Here is a 17,147-nt window from a genome sequence, read left to right as displayed (position 1 = left end):
CTTGTAGAGCTGTAGGTTTTTGTTATTGAGAGCAGTTTTGGTTTGAACATTTTTGTTTGTATATCCTTTTCCATATAAGCAAGAGTGTTTCTAGGTGTATATCTAGGAGTGAGATTGCTGGAGGGTAGGGTGGAGTGGTAGGGTAGCTCCCCTTTACATGAAAATGACAATGCTTTTCAAGTGGCTGTGTTTCATTGTGTATTTTACTGTTCATTTATATTCTTAGTAGTAGTGGATGAAAGTTCTTATTGCTCCACATCCTTGCTAACAATTTATTGTCTAATTTTTAAATTTTTGTCAATTGGTTGGGAATGGAATGGTGTCTTGTTTCATTACAAATGAGAATGAGCGTCTTTTCACAAATTTTGAGGGCATTGGTGTTTCCTCTTCTATGAGATGCTTGTTTCTAACCTTTGCTCAGTTTCTTATGGTATTGTTGTTCTTTCTAATTATTCATATGTTGGAGATTTTAAAAACAGATTCTGGAAATGAATCACTTGCAAGTTATGTGTTACAAAATTCTTGTTCTAGTTTGAAACTTGCCTTTTCACTATTTAAGGTGACCTTTGACAAACAGAAATTATTAATTTTAAAGTAATGAAATTTACCAAAGAGTGTTTACTTTCTTGTTTAAAAAATCCTTACTTACCACAAGTAATAAATATATTCTCTTATATTTTATTTTAAAAGCTTTAACGTTTTATCTATTATATTTAATGTGTTCATACTTTTTGAGTTCTTTTTTGTGTATGCTATGAAGGAGAAACATTACAAAGATAAGATAATATTTTAAAGTAGTGATTTTGCTGTTTAATGATGATGTGATTGGTTATAGTTTTTACTTCTTCCCAAGTCACTTTTTGTAATTTATATTTTTCTAAGACTTGCTTTCAAATTTGTTGGCATAAAGTTGTTCATAATGAAGCTTCTGTAATGATATCCACTTTTCACTCCTAATATTGTTTGTGTTTTTTGCCCCACGATTCATCTTACCAGAGGTTTGTCAATTTTAATGTTCTTTTCGAAGAATTGACTTTTAACTTTCTTGATTCTCTCCATTGTGTCATTATTTTTTATTTTATTAATTTCTGCTGTTTTTATTATTTACTTTTTTCTACTTTTTTGGGTTCGTTTTTTGTTCTCTAACAATTTTAGATTATTTAATTCATTGATTTCTAACCAATTTTCTTTTCTAATATATACATTTAGGCAAAGATTCCCAATGTTGTTTTAGCTGCATTTCACGAGTCTTGATAAATGGTGTTTAAAAAATTATTATATCATAAATACTTTCTAATCTCCATTATAACTTATTATTTGGCCTGTTTTTTTATTATTGTAAAATGTATATAACATGAATTTACCATTTAATCACTTTTAAATATAGAGTTCAGTGGCATTAAGTACATTCACATTATTGTGCAACCATCGCCACCATCCATTTCCAGCTTTTAAAAGCTTGCGTAACTGAAACACAATAACTGCACATTCTCACTTTCTCCCAGTTCCTGGTAACCACCATTCTACTTTGTGCATGTATCTATTTGGCTGTCCTAGGAACTTCATATAAATGGAATCATACAGTAGTGTCCTTTTGTGACGTGTTTCATCCATGTTGTAGTACGTGGCAAAATTCTCTTTCCTTTGAAGGCTGAATAATATTTTGTTTTTTGTTATACATTTTGGTTATACATTCATCTGTTGGACACTTAGATTGTTTACACCTTTTGGCCATTATGAATAATGCTTCTGTGAGCATAGGTGTACACATATCTGTTTGAGTTCCTGCTTTCAGATTTTTTTTTTTTTTATACACCCAGAAGTGGAAATGCTGAATCACATGATAGTTCTATGTTTAGTTATTTGAGAGACTGCCATAGAGTTTTCTATAGCAGCTTTGTCATTTTATACTACCCTCAATAGTGCATAGGGGTTTCAATTTCTTCATATCTTGTCCCAAAACTATTTGTTTTGTTTTAATCATAGCCCATCCTAATGGGTTGGAGGATTTCGTGACTTTATCCAAATGTAGAATCCTGTTTGCAATTACTTGGGCTTCCTGAATCTTAAGATTGGTGTATTTTATTACTTCTGCATAATTTTCAACCTGTATCTCATTGCGTATTTCCTCTTCTCTGCTATATCATCTCCTTCTGGAACACTGATCAGACATATGTTGGACTTTCTCATTCTCTTCTCCATGAAATGAGTTTATCTTATTTTTCCATTTGTATGTCTCCTTGTGTTACATTCTGAGTCATTTTCTCAGCTCTTTCCAGCTCAACAATTTTATTTCTGGCTGTGTTCTAACATACTATTTAACCTATACATTAAGTTTCTAATTTTGATGACAATATCATCTATAGACATTTTGTTTGATTATGTTTTATATCTCACGAGTCAGTTTTGAGTCTCTTGTTTCTTCATATTTTTAGTGCCCTTTGTTATTTATTTAAGCCTATTAAGCATACTTGTTTTGTATTCTGCTTTGTTATTTATTTAAGCCTATTAAGCATACTTGTTTTGTATTCTGTATCTGATAATTCCAATATCTGTTATTTTTTAAATATGATTCTTTATTATGTTCTTTATTATGTCTATTGCCTCTTGTTTGTAATGCTTCATTTCTTCCTGTGTTTTATTTTTATTATAAGCTCATATTATTTGTAACTTTATCTGCATGAGTTCTTTGAACCCTCATTTTAAAATAATTGTCTAGATGTGATTTTGATTTACTTTTATTAGACATATGGGGTCAGGATCACTTTAAACTAAATATTAGACTTTGGTTGTTGAGGGCCACACAGGTAGTGTATGAATTCTAGCTCCAAGTTTGTGTAAAGGTGGGCTTCTGCTTAGTGCCTCCTAAAGTTGACTATTTTCTCTTTTCCTACTCTTCCCAGGACTGAGGCTGAGGGAGGCATGCACATTCCCTGTCTCCTTTCACTGGATAAGATTTTTCTGTTGCACCTGTTGAAGGTGTCACCCTTTTGGAGACCTGGCTTCATATTGTGGTCTTTGATTTCACCTCCTGCCTTGTACAGGCCTCGGCTTTGCTTTTGTCCCCCAAGCTCTAGGCCATCAGTGTTGGAAGATAGTCTCAAGGCAAATACAGGGTCTAATATTCTCTGATGTCTTAATTCTCACAATCAAGTCATTTCTGATACCAGATTATTCCCTTACTTTACCAATAGCTTGGTCCTGTTTTGAAAAATAAGTTTTAATATATTTTATTCATCATTTTAGATATTCTCTACCAGGAGGCATTTGTCTGGCTATTGAATCCATTATATAGCAGGAAAGTGATGGCAGTATCCATATTTATAAGGAGATGACTAACCTAACCACAAATGAAAGTGTCCTTAAAATATTTTTAACTTTTTTGAAATTAAATGTTCTTAAAGTGAAACAACCTACACATGGAAATGAATCTTCTTAGCTTGTGTTAGAGAATTTCATGCTAATTGGGTGTACATTGAAATTTGTTTGTTTAAATGACGCATCATTTGATAAACATTTCATGCTTAAGGTTAAGTAGATTCTGTGTAGGAGGCAGAATAATGGAATTTTAATTAAGTCTGTGCCTACTTTATTGATATTTAAGGACTGCACTATATTCAATGTGCTGTTATAATTATCTAAGCATTTAGCAATAAAGTTATCATTTTATTATTGTTCCACTATTTAATTACATTATTATCCTCTCGTCATTAGTTATTAGATGGCTTTATGATTACACTGAGCGCAGATGGAGTGATCATTCATGTGGCTGAAAACATCTCTTCTCTTCTTGGACATTTACCAGTAAGTTCCTTCTACTTTTGGAAAGTGGATCATTCTGGTTTGTTGTTTAGGGGTTCATTATTTATTTTCAGGAGCGTAAAGCTCATCAGAGAAGATGTTTTCCATGTTGTCAAAACGTGCCCCTGTTTTATTGTCATTTTCATTGGTTTCAGAATATTGTAGATTGGGTGCCTTTGTAAACAACACAAATTCATATTTTATAGTTTTAGAGTCTGAGAAATCCAAGATCAAGGTGCCAACAGATTTGGTGTCTAGTGAGGGCCCACTCTCTGGTTCATAGACATCTTTATTCTTATTATAACCTCATATAGTAGAAGAAGCAAGGGAGCTCTTTTTTTTTTTTTTTTTTGAGATGGAGTGTCACTCTGTCACCCAGGCTGGAGTGCAGTGGTGCGATCTCGGCTCACTGCAACCTCTGCCTCCTGGGTTCAAGTGATTCTCTTGCCTCAGCCTCCTCAGTAGCTGGGATTATAGGCACACGCCACCATACCTGGGTAATTTTTGTATTTTTAGTAGAGACAGGGTTTCACCATGTTGGCCAGGCTGGTCTCAAACTCCTGATCTCAAGAGATCTGCCCATCTCGGCCTCCCAAAGTGCTGGGATTAAAGGCATGAGCCACCATGCCCAGCCTAGGGGTCTCTTTTATAAGGACACTAATCCCATTAATAATCTCCAAAGACCCCACCTCTTAATATAATACCATCACATTGACAGTTAGATTATTTCAATATATAAAGTTTTGGGGGACATAAACATTCAGTCTGTAGCAAGGCCTTGATATTCCACTTACACAGGTGTTTGAGGAGGGGTTACCTAGAATACATTTACCAACAACAACCCTCCCACACAAACTGTCTGCCATGGCATGGTTGTGTTAACAAAAAGTTTTGGGAGAGGATATGAAGAAATTGAAACCCCTATGCACTATTGGTGGTAGTGTAAAACAATCATATCTCGGTTGTTGTTTTCATTACATATTCCTCATTCCACAGAGTTGTCTCAAGAACTTGACAAACCCTGATCCAGAGATCTGTAGCACTCAAGTTTGGAACATGGAAGTTAATAGAAGCTAGGGTTAGATTATCCTGTAGTTAGGTTGGAAGTGGATTAAAAACATTTCACTAGTTTAGCCAGGCCAGTTGGCATGTTCCATGGCCTGCTTGGAAACTCAAGAGTCCTTATACCCCTTAAAAAAAATTACAGATGCGGCCGGGCACAGTGGCTTACGCCTGTAATCCCAGCACTTTGGGAGGGCGAGGCGGGTGGATCACGAGATCAGGAGATCGAGACCATCCTGGCAAACACGGTGAAACCCCGTCTCTACTAAAAATACAAAAAAATATTAGCCGGGTGTGGTGGCGGGCATCTGTAGTCCCAGCTTCTCGGGAGGCTGAGGCAGGAGAATGGCGTGAACCTGGGAGGCAGTGGAGCTTGCAGTGAGCGGAGATCGCTCTACTGCACTCCAGCCTGGGTGACAGAGCGAGATTCCGTCTCAAAAAAAAAAAAAAATTACAGATGCTAGAATCAATCTCTTTTATTTCTCATTTTCTTCGTTTTTTTAAAAAGCAGTTTACATTTTCAAATTCAGCTTATATTTGTAGGCTACCAAAACAGCTGAATAAAATGCAAATAGTAGAGATATTTATTGGATTGCACTTTAGTATATTTGAATCATAGAAGGAAAAGAGTCTTTTAAAATCTATATTAAAAGAAGGAATGTGCGAGTATGATCCATTACAGCTTAAATTTTGTTATGATGAAGACCAGAAAACTACCCAAATTTTTGTGGCATCAGATATTGCTTAAACCAAATTGGTCATTTGCTGAGACTGGTGACTTTTTCTTATTATGTGAGGATTTATTATAGTGATGGTGTTAGTTATGATATGATCTTGCTTCTTTATGTATTTGGTTCAAAGTTTTCATTATCAAGAAGCTCTTTCACCCTTCAACATTTGAGATACCACACACACACACGCCGCCCCCAAAACCACAAGGTCTAGAGAGGTAGCTGGGACATGTGCTTTGAACTGTCAGCCTGAAACAATAGACTTGATTTACCTGAGATCAGTGTACTTAAAAATAAATGTATAACTATGATATTTGTACGTAAACATTAAGTGGGAATTAAGTTATATATTCCTATAAAACAAGGTTAAAAACGACTACACCTGAGGCATAGTTTCACACTTCCTCATTAAATCCTAACTGTTCTTAATTTTTTGAAACAGGCAATCTTTTTCTCAGGCTTTGATTAAAAATTTCCTTTTATAAGTCATCCAACTTATGTTATAAAATGGAGACCGAACCATTTGTAGAGTGTCTGCGTGGCTCCAGGAATCTTCAGTTTCATTGCACATGTAGGCACCTCTGTCTGTGGAGCAACTCCAAACTAATAGCATGGTGGAATGGAAAGAACTTGGTCTTTGGAATCAAATAATCTAGAAATTAAAATTTGCTTTGTTTCTCTCTACGTAACCTTTAATTTCTCTTCTGTAAGTGGGGAAATAATATTACTTAGAGAGTGCTGGGAGATGAGTTATTATAAATAACGTGATTGGCTAAGGCCTGTCTGATCAGGTGACATTTATACAGAGACCTGAATGGAGTATGTGTGATATGCAGGTAAATGGAGCAAGTATCTTTCAGACAGAGGGAAAGCATATGTAAGAGCCGAAAGCAGGAAAAGGTACAGCAAAGAGAACAGTGTGACTGGAGTGGTGTGAGCAAAAGGAAAATAGAGATGATAAAATCAGAGCAGTAACAGGAGAAGTAACATCCCCTTTCCTCTGAGATGGGAGGAAGCCATTGGGGAGGTTGGAGCAGATGAAAGAAATGATCTGACTTAAGTTTTATCAGAATCACTTTGGCTGTTATGTCAAGAATTGGCTATGAGGGGCAGGCATGGAAGTACAGAGTCCACTTGGAGGGCCATAGATGGTAGTGGGTTGGATTAATGTGGCAGTGAAAGTATTTTGTAGGTAAAATAAGTTGTTTTGCTGATGTATTGAAGATGGGTGTGACAGAGAGATAAGATGTGTCCAAGTTATGCTGTTACAACACATACCATGAATAAAATGATGCCTGTTATCATCATCATCATGGTATTAAACTTTTATCTGAAACCTGCCATCATATTTTCCCAATCATTGATTTCATTGACAGTTTTTTTTTTCCTTTGGAAAAACTCATAGTCATTTGTAGTAGTAAGTTCTAGTCACTGCCCCCTGTTCTTAGCAGCCTGCCCTCCTACTCACCCTACTCCAACGTTCCCCCTGAAAATAAAATCAAATCTGGGAGTTTACATATATTTATTCTTTTTTGCAGTTCTAAAGCAAATGAAACTTTTAAAACATACACTACATCTGAAAAGATTCTCAGCATTGAATCTTTAAGAGATTAGACTTTAGCGGATTTTGAACATAGGTACATGGTTAGTTTATGATAACTGTGATGAGATTTGCTCTGTTTTCCCTGAGAAGCTTACAGATAGTAGAGATGTAGTAGTGATGACTCTCATTTGATTTGAGATGCAGCGTAAATCTCCTGCAGAGGATCTTATCCTTCCCTGTGCCCCATACAGTTGAATAGTTTTCTTTTTTTTTTTTTTTTTAATCAGCAATTCTGGGTCACTTCTATGGAATTACTTTTTTTTTTTTTGGCATGGTTTTATTTATTATTTAATTTATTTATTATACTTTAAGTTCTAGGGTACATGTGCATAACGTTTATATCATGTATAACTCCCGAATGCAATCCCTCCCTCCTCCCCCCTCCCCATGATAGGCCCCAGTGTGTGATGTTCCCCTTCCGAGTCCAAGTGATCTCATTGTTCAGTTCCCACCTATGAGTGAGAACATGCGGTGTTTGGTTTTCTCTTCTTGTGATAGTTTGCTAAGAATGATGGTTTCCAGCTGCATCCATGTCCCTACAAAGGACGCAAACTCATCCTTTTTGATGGCTGCATAGTATTCCATGGTGTATATGTGCCACATTTTCTTAATCCAGTCTGTCACAGATGGACATTTGGGTTGAATCCAGGTCTTTGCTATTGTGAATAGTGCCGCAATAAACATACGTGTGCATGTGTCTTTGTAGTAGAGTAATTTGTAATCCTTTGGGTATATACCCAGTAGTGGGATGGCTGGGTCATATGGTACATCTAGTTCTAGATCCTTGAGGAATTGCCATACTGATTCCATAATGGTTGAACTAGTTTACAGTCCCACCAACAGTGTAAAAGTGTTCCTGTTTCTCCACATCCTCTCCAACACCTGTTGTTCCTGACTTCTTAATGATTGCCATTCTAACTGGTGTGAGATGGTATCTCATTGTGGTTTTGATTGCATTTCTCTTTTGGCGAGTGATGATGAGCATTTTTTCATGTGTCTGTTGGCTGTATGGATGTCTTCTTTTGAGAAATGTCTGTTCATATCCTTTCCCCACTTTTTGATGGGGTTGTTTGTTTTTTTCTTGTATATTTGTTTGAGTTCTTTGTAGATTCTGGATATTAGCCCTTTGTCAGATGAGTAGGTTGCAAAAATTTTCTCCATTCTGTAGGTTGCCTGTTCACTCTGATGGTAGTTTCTTTTGCTGTGCAAAAGCTCTTTAGTTTAATGAGATCCCATGTGTCAATTTTGGCTTTTGCTGCCATTGCTTTTGGTGTTTTAGACCTGAAGTCCTTGCCCATGCCTAGGTCCTGAATGGTACTACCTAGATTTTCTTCTAGGGTTTTTATGGTATTAGGTCTAACATTTAAGTCTCTAATCCATCTTGAATTAATTTTCGTATAAGGAGTAAGGAAAGGATCCAGTTTCAGCTTTCTACTTATGGCTAGCCAATTTTCCCAGCACCATTATTAAATAGGGAATCCTTTCCCCATTTTTGTTTCTCTCAGGTTTGTTTCTAATGCATGTGTAATATGAATGTCTTTGGCAGTAAAAAAGATGCTTCTTGCCTAGATTCTCAGTAAATGTCATGGAGTCCCCAGTAAATTTCTTAATTCTTTTTTTTTTTTTTGGCGTGACTGAGATTCACCATGCTAATATTTGTGTGACAACTAATAGATATTTGCAAACTTGGCTTTTGAAAAAACACCTTAATTTTTCGCTGGTATTTATCTTTGCTTCATTAAGTTCTAAGTACCTTGATCTTTCTACCTTGTGTAATAAGAGCAAATGCTAAAAATTTACAAAAATAACATGAGGTTAATCACGCTTTCAGGTCTCTGCCCTTTTTCTAACTAAGGAACAAGGTCACTGGAACAGATCCACTGTTTCAATTGGTGGTTAATTATAAGGCTTATTGTCACTATTCCTATCCCTAGAGAATCAAAAAGAAACTCATTACCACTAGTCACATCCAAGAGAATGTAGACTATCAAAAGATAGCTCACTTTGAACTCTTAAGTGACAATGCTATCTTCATTTTTCAACTAATGAAAGAACTTATGAGACATAGCACTTTGTACCTCTTGTTAGGGTATTATTTTATACTTTACATCATAATTGATTGTGCATATTTAATCTGCCCTACTAGACTATGTGCTCATTGGAATTCATTGTCAGGTTCACCTTTTGTAACCCTTATAAGAAATAAGTGTAAAATCTTATTCAGTGAATTACTTCATGTAGAATGTCCAAAATACAGGAACTGGTCCAGTAGCAAATTTTCTGTTCCTGATGCAAATTGGACTTAGGCAGCTATGGTGTAGTAAAAGGAACAATAGACATGGAATTAGATGTAGCTTTCATGTCAGTTTCATTTCTGCGTTTCTGAACTCTTGACAATTGGAGAAGCCTTAATTTCCTGAAGAATAAGACAAGGGATAATTCTTACTCTCCCAGGAGATTAAGTAAGCTTGTATATGTGAACATACCTAGAACAGTGACTGGCATGGAGCAGTTGTTTATCGTGTGTTAGATGAGTGAATGAATGAGTCGTCTCCACAGAGGTAACCTAGTTTGGCATCCAAAGTCTATTTTATAACTAAACCAACAAAAACGTTTTTATTGAAAAAGTTAAATTTATTGAAAAAAATCTACGCTTCTTTTTACTGTGTGACTTTCACTGTCAAGATGTATGCCTGTTAGTTGCATAATGTTTTGTTTGGTAAATTAAGGTAATATTTCTATCCTTAATCAAGCCAAACTTGATTGAGACAGCATCCATCTGCTAATTCGAGCATTGACCAGTTCATAGGCTGGCTTCTACAAATGGGCCATAAAGATATATTTCTGAATATTGACTGTAGATTATTAATGCTAATCAGTTAAAAAAATCATTGGAATTTGTGGTTCGTCACACAAAGCCATTATTCAGCTACAAAGAATACTTTATTACTTTGTTGCTATCACATTAAAAGCTCATTACTTCTATATCTGATATTCAATTTATCCATGTCTCACCATATTTCAGCTACATGATACAATATTATTCATTCATTCAACCAATATTTACTGAATGCTTACCAGTGCCAAGCTCTGTTCTAGGTGTTGAGGATATAGCAGTGAATAAGACAGGCAAGGTCTCTGTTATACTGCAATTTACATTTTAATGGGGAAAGCAGATAATAAACAGATAACAAAAAAAGCAATAAGAGAATGTCAAGGAGTTGGTGCTATGTAAAATACTTTTGAGTAAAGACCTGTATTAAGTGAGGGAGAAAGCCATTGCAAGTATTTGGGAACCAGTGCTTCACATTTAAGGAGGAGTTAGTTCAAGGGCTCTGAAATGAATATTTGCTCTCGTTGTGTTTGGATATGAATAAGGAGTTAGGTGTACCTGGAGTGCAGTGAGCAAGAGGAGAGAGAGGGAGAGAGCAGATAAGGTCAATAGCAGCAAGGAACTAGAATATAGAGTGGTGAAAGCCCTTATAAAGACATTGGCTTTTATTCAGAATGACTTGGACAATCAGTGGAAAATTTTGAGTGAACATAGGAATAGCATGATGTGGCTTATGTTTGGAAGGATCACGCTGGCTGTTCTATAGAGAATGGAGTGGTGGCGGAGGCATGGCAAGAATAGATGCAGGGAGAGCAGTTACGGCTACTGCAGTAATCCAAACTGGAAATGAGACTTGGACCAGGTGGTGAAAAGTGTACTAAGTCTGTACGTGTTTTGAAAATTGATCCATTAGAGATTGCTGATGGATGTTGAGTGTCAGAGATAAAAGGCAAGTCAAGGACAAGTAAATGGGTAAATGCTGGTTGCCATTACTGATATTAGGAAGACTGAAGGAGGAACATATTTTGTCAAAGAAAAGATCAGGAGTTCTTTTTGGATCTCTTAAAATTGAAATCTGAGTAGACATTCAAACTGAGTTATCGTGCGGGCAACAGACGAGTATCTGCGAGTCATTAACAGATAGGTGGTATTTAATGAGATGGAAGTGGAAGAGACCACATAGGGAAACAGGCCTAATGACTGAGCCCTGGCACTCCGATGCCTAGTATTCAGGAAGCAAGAGTAAGATCTAGCAAATGTGAAGGAGTAGCCTTTGAGGTAGAAGTATATCCGCATGTGTGTGGTGTCCTGCAAGTCAAGTAAATGTATCAAGGGAAAAGGAAGGATCAATTGCATCAAATGCTGAGATGCTTGGTAAGATGAGGGCTGAGAAGTGATGGTTTGATTTGGCAACAGGAGGGCATTAGTGACCTTGACAAAAGCAGTTTCAGTGGAGTGGTTAGATATAAACTTCATTAGTGTGGTTTCAAGAAAGAGTGAGAAGTGAAGAAAGGGGAGGTGACAAGTATAGTTTCATTTCAGGAATTTTTGTCCCAAAGTGGACCAGATAAGTAGAGTTATAATTGAAGGGAGAGGCGGTAATGTAAAGGAAGGTTATGCATGTTCAGAATTTTGTGTTGTTTTTGTTTTCCTGATTATTTTTAAAATTTCTTATTGATGTATAATATTTGTACATAACTCCAGATAAGTAGAGTTATAGTTGAAGGGAGAGGCAGCAATGTAAAGGAAGGTTATGCGTTTTAGAATTTTGTGCTGTTGTTTTTGTTTTCCTGATTATTTTTAAAGTTTCTATTGATATGTAATATTTGTACATATTTATGGCATACATGTGATATTTGGATACATGCATACAGTGTTTAATGACCAAATGGATGACAGATATCATAGCATGTATAATACAGCATTCTGTATGCTTATTGGAACACCCAGTCGAGAGGAAAAGAAAACTTGATGTATGGGGTAGAGTAAGACTTTCTAGAACAATGTCTTTTCATAGTCTATAGAAAATGGGATGCGGTGCACAGGCGAAGGAGTCAAATTTAGGTAACAGCTTATTCGTTGGAAGAGGAGGGAAAGCAGGTCTCTAGGCACAGGAACAGATATTATCGGTTGGTAAATTTGGTGTCAGATGTTGACGTTTCCCATTTTTTTCACTGACTGAAACAAGAAATTAGGTCAGCTGAAAATGAAGGAAGGCTGGGGCGTTGGAGGTTTGAAGGAGGAAAAAGAGTAGGGGAGCAAATTGTCTAATAAATGAATTTTGGGCAGAGTTGAATACGTATTTCAAACAATATACTGCTTAGTTGTGGGTTTTCTTCATCTACATTCAATTGCTTGGTGAAGGTGTAGGTGTAAATGAAAGGTTGGAAGTAACTAGAGTCGAAATTTTCCCAGGCAAGTGTGGTAGCGGGAAAGAGCACATAGGAATGATTACAGTGACCATGGAATCTGAACTGGATAGGGAAAGATGTGATGATTTGAGGAAGATAATGTACAGTGAAAATGTGATAGAAATGGGTTAGAGGTCTTAGTGGATGGAATCATTGTTGGAGAGGTGGTATATACAAGAGGGGTATTTGTATGAGTGCACTGGAAAGGTAGAAGGTGGTGGTCATAAAGTAGGATAATGTGAATTGTATTTTTTAGAGGTATAACAGATATAACTGTAGATGGCTGAGGTGGGGCAGAGCATGAGCTCGCTGGAGGTAAGGAGGTAGAGGAACTGAACAGTATTAACACAGATAAAAAAAGGAACTGAACAGTATTAACACAGATAAAAAAGTTTACTCTCTCCCTCTTCTCCTCCCTTTCCCCTTCACCTCCTCCTCTCCTCTCCCGCCAGGCTGAGATTGTGGGCAAAAAATTATTAAGCCTTCTGCCTGATGAGAGAAAGATGAAGTCTACCAAAAGATTATTCTCAGATTTCCTTTGTTAAACTCAGGTATGTATATTTTTTAAAGTAGTAAATTCTAAGGTTTTAAGGGACAAGTAACAATCACTCAATGGATTAATTTTTAAAAAGATAATTAGAGCATATATGGCTGTTGATCATATATTAATTTACTTTTATATAATATTGCAAACTATTTCTAGTGTTAAAAAATCTTTCCTCCATTAAATCTTATTCTTCACCACAGACTCTGAGTATTGTAGCATTTGTACAATTGCATTAGTGCTGTGTAAATAATGGACCATCGTGTGTAGTGTTCTAGCTGGTGCCCTGCTCTACTGATACAGCATAGATAGCTATGTAAATGTTAATGTTCATGGAAAGAAAATAATATTTTTGTAAAATCTAATCCAAGTAAGACATTGGTGATATGAAATAATCCAGTAGAATATGATAAAGTACAAATGTAGACTTGTTTTGTATTTGTTCTCTTTTTATTAGAAACACATATTGAATTTTGCTGTCATTTAAAAAGAGGAAATGTTGAACATGGTGATAGTTCTGCTTACGAATACGTGAAATTTATTGTGAATGTAAGAGATATTTGTAATGGTAAGCAATTCTGTTTATCTTATCTATATGACATTTATGAGTTATGTAGCCGCTCATTACTAACATAAATGCTCTTCTGCTTGGTACTTGCAAACTGTCTGATATCCCTGTGGCCACAGTTTCTGACTACTCACATTAATTAGACTTTTAAAAAATTAACAGTGAAATTTACAAAGTGGGGGACACTGAGTTGTTAAGGATGGCTCTTTCCTTTTATAAAACAAGGAAATGATTGCAAACATATAACAAAAGAAGTTTAATGCATATCCAAGCTTAAAATAATGGGGACTCTATGTGTCTGTGTGTACCAGAAATTAAAGTTTAAAGCAGTATGATAATGATAAGAAGAAGCTGATTTTGTGGTGGCCTTGGTGGGTTTTAAGTCATGCATAGGCTCCATTGGCTGGGGTCAGGAATTCTAACACCCAGTCAAGCACCAGTATATAAAACCTAGAGATCAATAAAGTGATCAATAAAGTTCTGTCCATTGGCCCAGCGGAATAGTGAGTGGGTTTATCATCTCTCTCTGGGAATTTGAATGGACAAAATGTGCCACTTACCGGAAATGAAAACCCAAATTTTTGTTGTGTGTGGATATAGGGTCCATTTTACAAATTTTGAGGTGTCAGAAACTGCAAGCTGAGAAATTAACATAGATTAATTAATATTAACTGGTTTGGAGCCGTTAAAATATCTGGGACTTGAATCAGAGGTAAATAGCCCAAATAGCTAACAAATATATGAAAAGATACTCAAACTCACAAATAAGCAAAGAATGAAACATTTAAAAACCAATGACATTAGCACTCTACACCCATCAGAATGGGAAAAATTAGAAGTGTGAATAATACCAAATATTGGTGAACATGTGAGAAATTAATAAATAAATGAAATTAACTCACGCAAAAGCTGGCTGATATATTTGTCATGATTCTTGGAAATTAAAGGTCATACTTTTTGAAAAAATCTTACTTGACTATTTGTGCACAGGTTACACACACACACACACTCTCACACACTCTACCCATGTGGTCTACATAAAAAGAGAGGAGCCACATCTCTTTTGGAGGCTAAAATGTCCATCCACAGGGTAATAACGGAAGACTGAAAACCAATCTTAACTCTCAACATTTGATTCTCAGTAATGAATTATTTATGTTTTGGTGGGGAGGGTGGCTGAAAAGGAAAGAAGACAGGAAAAATCCCATGGCTCAGAATTTTGAAAATTGTCAGTGGGTTAGCAAACAGCACATGGATGTGGCAGGTATTTGTCTTCTTGTTTTACTGGTCCACCTTTCTGTTGTCACATGTGTGTCTATCTTCCTTAGAGTCTACTGTGGTCTTTAGTGGCTTATTTTCCAACCACCTCCATGCTGACTTGTCTGCTGCATGTATTCCTCAGGAGGATCGGTTTTATCTTGTGGGAAATGTTTGCATTCTCAGGACTCAGCTCCTGCGGGTGGGTATACTGTGTTTGTGCTTCCCCCATTGTGGTGACGTGGGCTTCCTTTGAAGGGTCACTTCCCCTTTGGTCTCTCAGCTACAGGACAGCATTGCTAAATTACTCAGTGTGTGCAGAGGGTTGTGCTAGGGTATGCAAATAAGGAAAGTCAGCTCCTATGTTTCAGAAAGTGAACATCTCAATGAAAATTTGGACACACTCGAAAGAAATGCACAATCATTTACAAGTAGTCTTGACATAATATAAAATATTATAAAAGGTAGGTGCTGGGAACTGAAACACATTAAGAGAAATGAGCATTTTGGCAGGTAGATAAAGGAAGGCTTCTGATACCAGGTGAGTTTTGAGGCAGCTCCACCACAGCCCCATTGGGTAGCTGATTGTAAAGACTTCTGCTCTCTTTGTATTCTCTAACATACCATTCACAATTCTAGCTCTAAAAATAATTCACTTTGGGATTCATCTGATAGATTCAGCATCCATTAATCTATCCATTCAGTAACATATTTAGTAAGCACCTACTGTGTTCCAGGTACTGTGCTAGGTGCTAGAGAGACATTAGGGGAGATAGGCAATAGCTAAATAATATTGGAAAGTGCCATGGAGGATGACAGAATAATGTGCTAATGACTAGTGCGGGTGAGGAGTTCAGACAGAGTCGTCAGGGAAGGTCCTTTTCGGATAATTTGTCTTTTGAGCAGAGACCCCTAGGGATGCTAAGAAAGGAAGGCAACGCAGGTAGAGGGTTCAACATCTGTAAAAGACCTGAGGTAGTAACTAGCTTGGAGAGTTCCAAGTAACAAAGTAAGTTATGTGACCAGAGTAAGGTGAAAGTGGGAAGGAGCAACAGAAAATAAGATCCAGGAGAGAGACAGGGGACTGATTATGTAGAACTTTGAGATCCATGGTAATCAGTTGGGTTTTATTTCAAGTGCGTTGGAAAGCAGGAAGGTGACATGATCTGATTTTCTTTGTTAAAGGTCAGGCTAAATACTGGGTGAGAAATAGAGTATAGAGAAACAAGAATGGAAGCAAGAAGACCTAAGTGAAAGATGACAGGGGCTTGGACTATGATTGTAGTAATGGAGATAAAAGTATTCTGATATGGGATATATTTTGGAGATAGTGCCCTTGCTGACGAGTTAAAAGTGTCTAGGAGAAGGGAGAGAAACATCTCATGGAGGACTCTTAGCTTTTTGGCTTGTGGAACTCAACAAATGGAGGTGCCATTAACTGATTTTAGCAAGACTGGGACAATGTGGATCAGGCAGTGTGGGAGGCTAAAATCAACAGCACTGTTTGGGCCATGTTAATATTGTGTTGACGTTACAACATAAAACATATCCAACTCATTACCTTATAAGGGAAGCCTCTGATCCAGATTTCCTATGTTCAGATCCTTTCCCTACCAGCTGTGTGACCTTGGCCAAGTCACATCCTTTAGCCTCAGTTTCTTTTTCTATAAATGGCAGTCATAGTACCTTCTATTAGGGTTGTAAGGAGTAAATAAGACAGTTTCTCCTATATGGCAAGCACTCAGTAAATGTGAGCTATTACAATTGTCGTGATCATTGTTATTACTGTCATTATTACTGCCAGTGATCCAGAGAGGGCAACATACTTGCTTTACTTTTCATCTCTGGTTTAAAATGTGGGATTTTCAGACCACATTTTAGAAATTGTGGAGGGGGCCTTTACATTCAGTTTTAGAACAAGTAATATATGTCATCATTTCTTCAAATTTAAGATGGTAAGAAAAGCAGTATAGAAGAAAGACAGTTTAAGGAGGTTGCCTAATTCAGTTGCCCCTTCCATTATTCCTTCTTTGTAGCCTTGTGGGATTTGAACTGTCACATCTGCTATGAGAATACAGACATCCCACTTTGGAAGTCAACCCCAGTACCTACTTCCTTCTCTGAGAAAGAGAAAAAAATCTTATTTGGCCCAATACCTTGGTTGCCCTTACAGCACAAGGAACTCTATTTGTGTTCTAGTCCAGTTTCTCTCTAGGTTTGTAGGATGTTTGTTCCATATTAGTGGACATTTTGGAGAAAAAGTCTTGTGCAAACAGATGGCTTTTTGGAGGAAGATTTTTTCACAGTGTGACTGTGTAGTACAGTGGGAAGAGTGAT

At 36.7% G+C, this 17,147-nt stretch overlaps 1 protein-coding gene across 1 annotated transcript in view; it reads left to right on the top strand.

The window, feature by feature from the left end:
* Nucleotides 1-17,147, top strand: part of PASD1 (PAS domain containing repressor 1) — a 70,648-nt gene that overhangs the window by 9,190 nt on the left and 44,311 nt on the right. Inside the window, 5 exon segments of the mRNA XM_033220842.1 lie at nucleotides 3,715-3,804; nucleotides 12,894-12,933; nucleotides 12,936-12,992; nucleotides 13,443-13,553; nucleotides 14,882-15,012. Coding sequence (XP_033076733.1) covers nucleotides 3,715-3,804; nucleotides 12,894-12,933; nucleotides 12,936-12,992; nucleotides 13,443-13,553; nucleotides 14,882-15,012 — 429 coding nt within the window.

Source organism: Trachypithecus francoisi, unplaced genomic scaffold (assembly GCF_009764315.1).
Source record: "Trachypithecus francoisi isolate TF-2019V2 unplaced genomic scaffold, Tfra_2.0 Contig00010, whole genome shotgun sequence".
In the NCBI taxonomy this organism is placed as follows: Eukaryota; Metazoa; Chordata; class Mammalia; order Primates; family Cercopithecidae; genus Trachypithecus; species Trachypithecus francoisi.
Note: the sequence above shows the minus strand (reverse complement) of the source record. Positions and strands in the feature narration are given on the sequence as shown.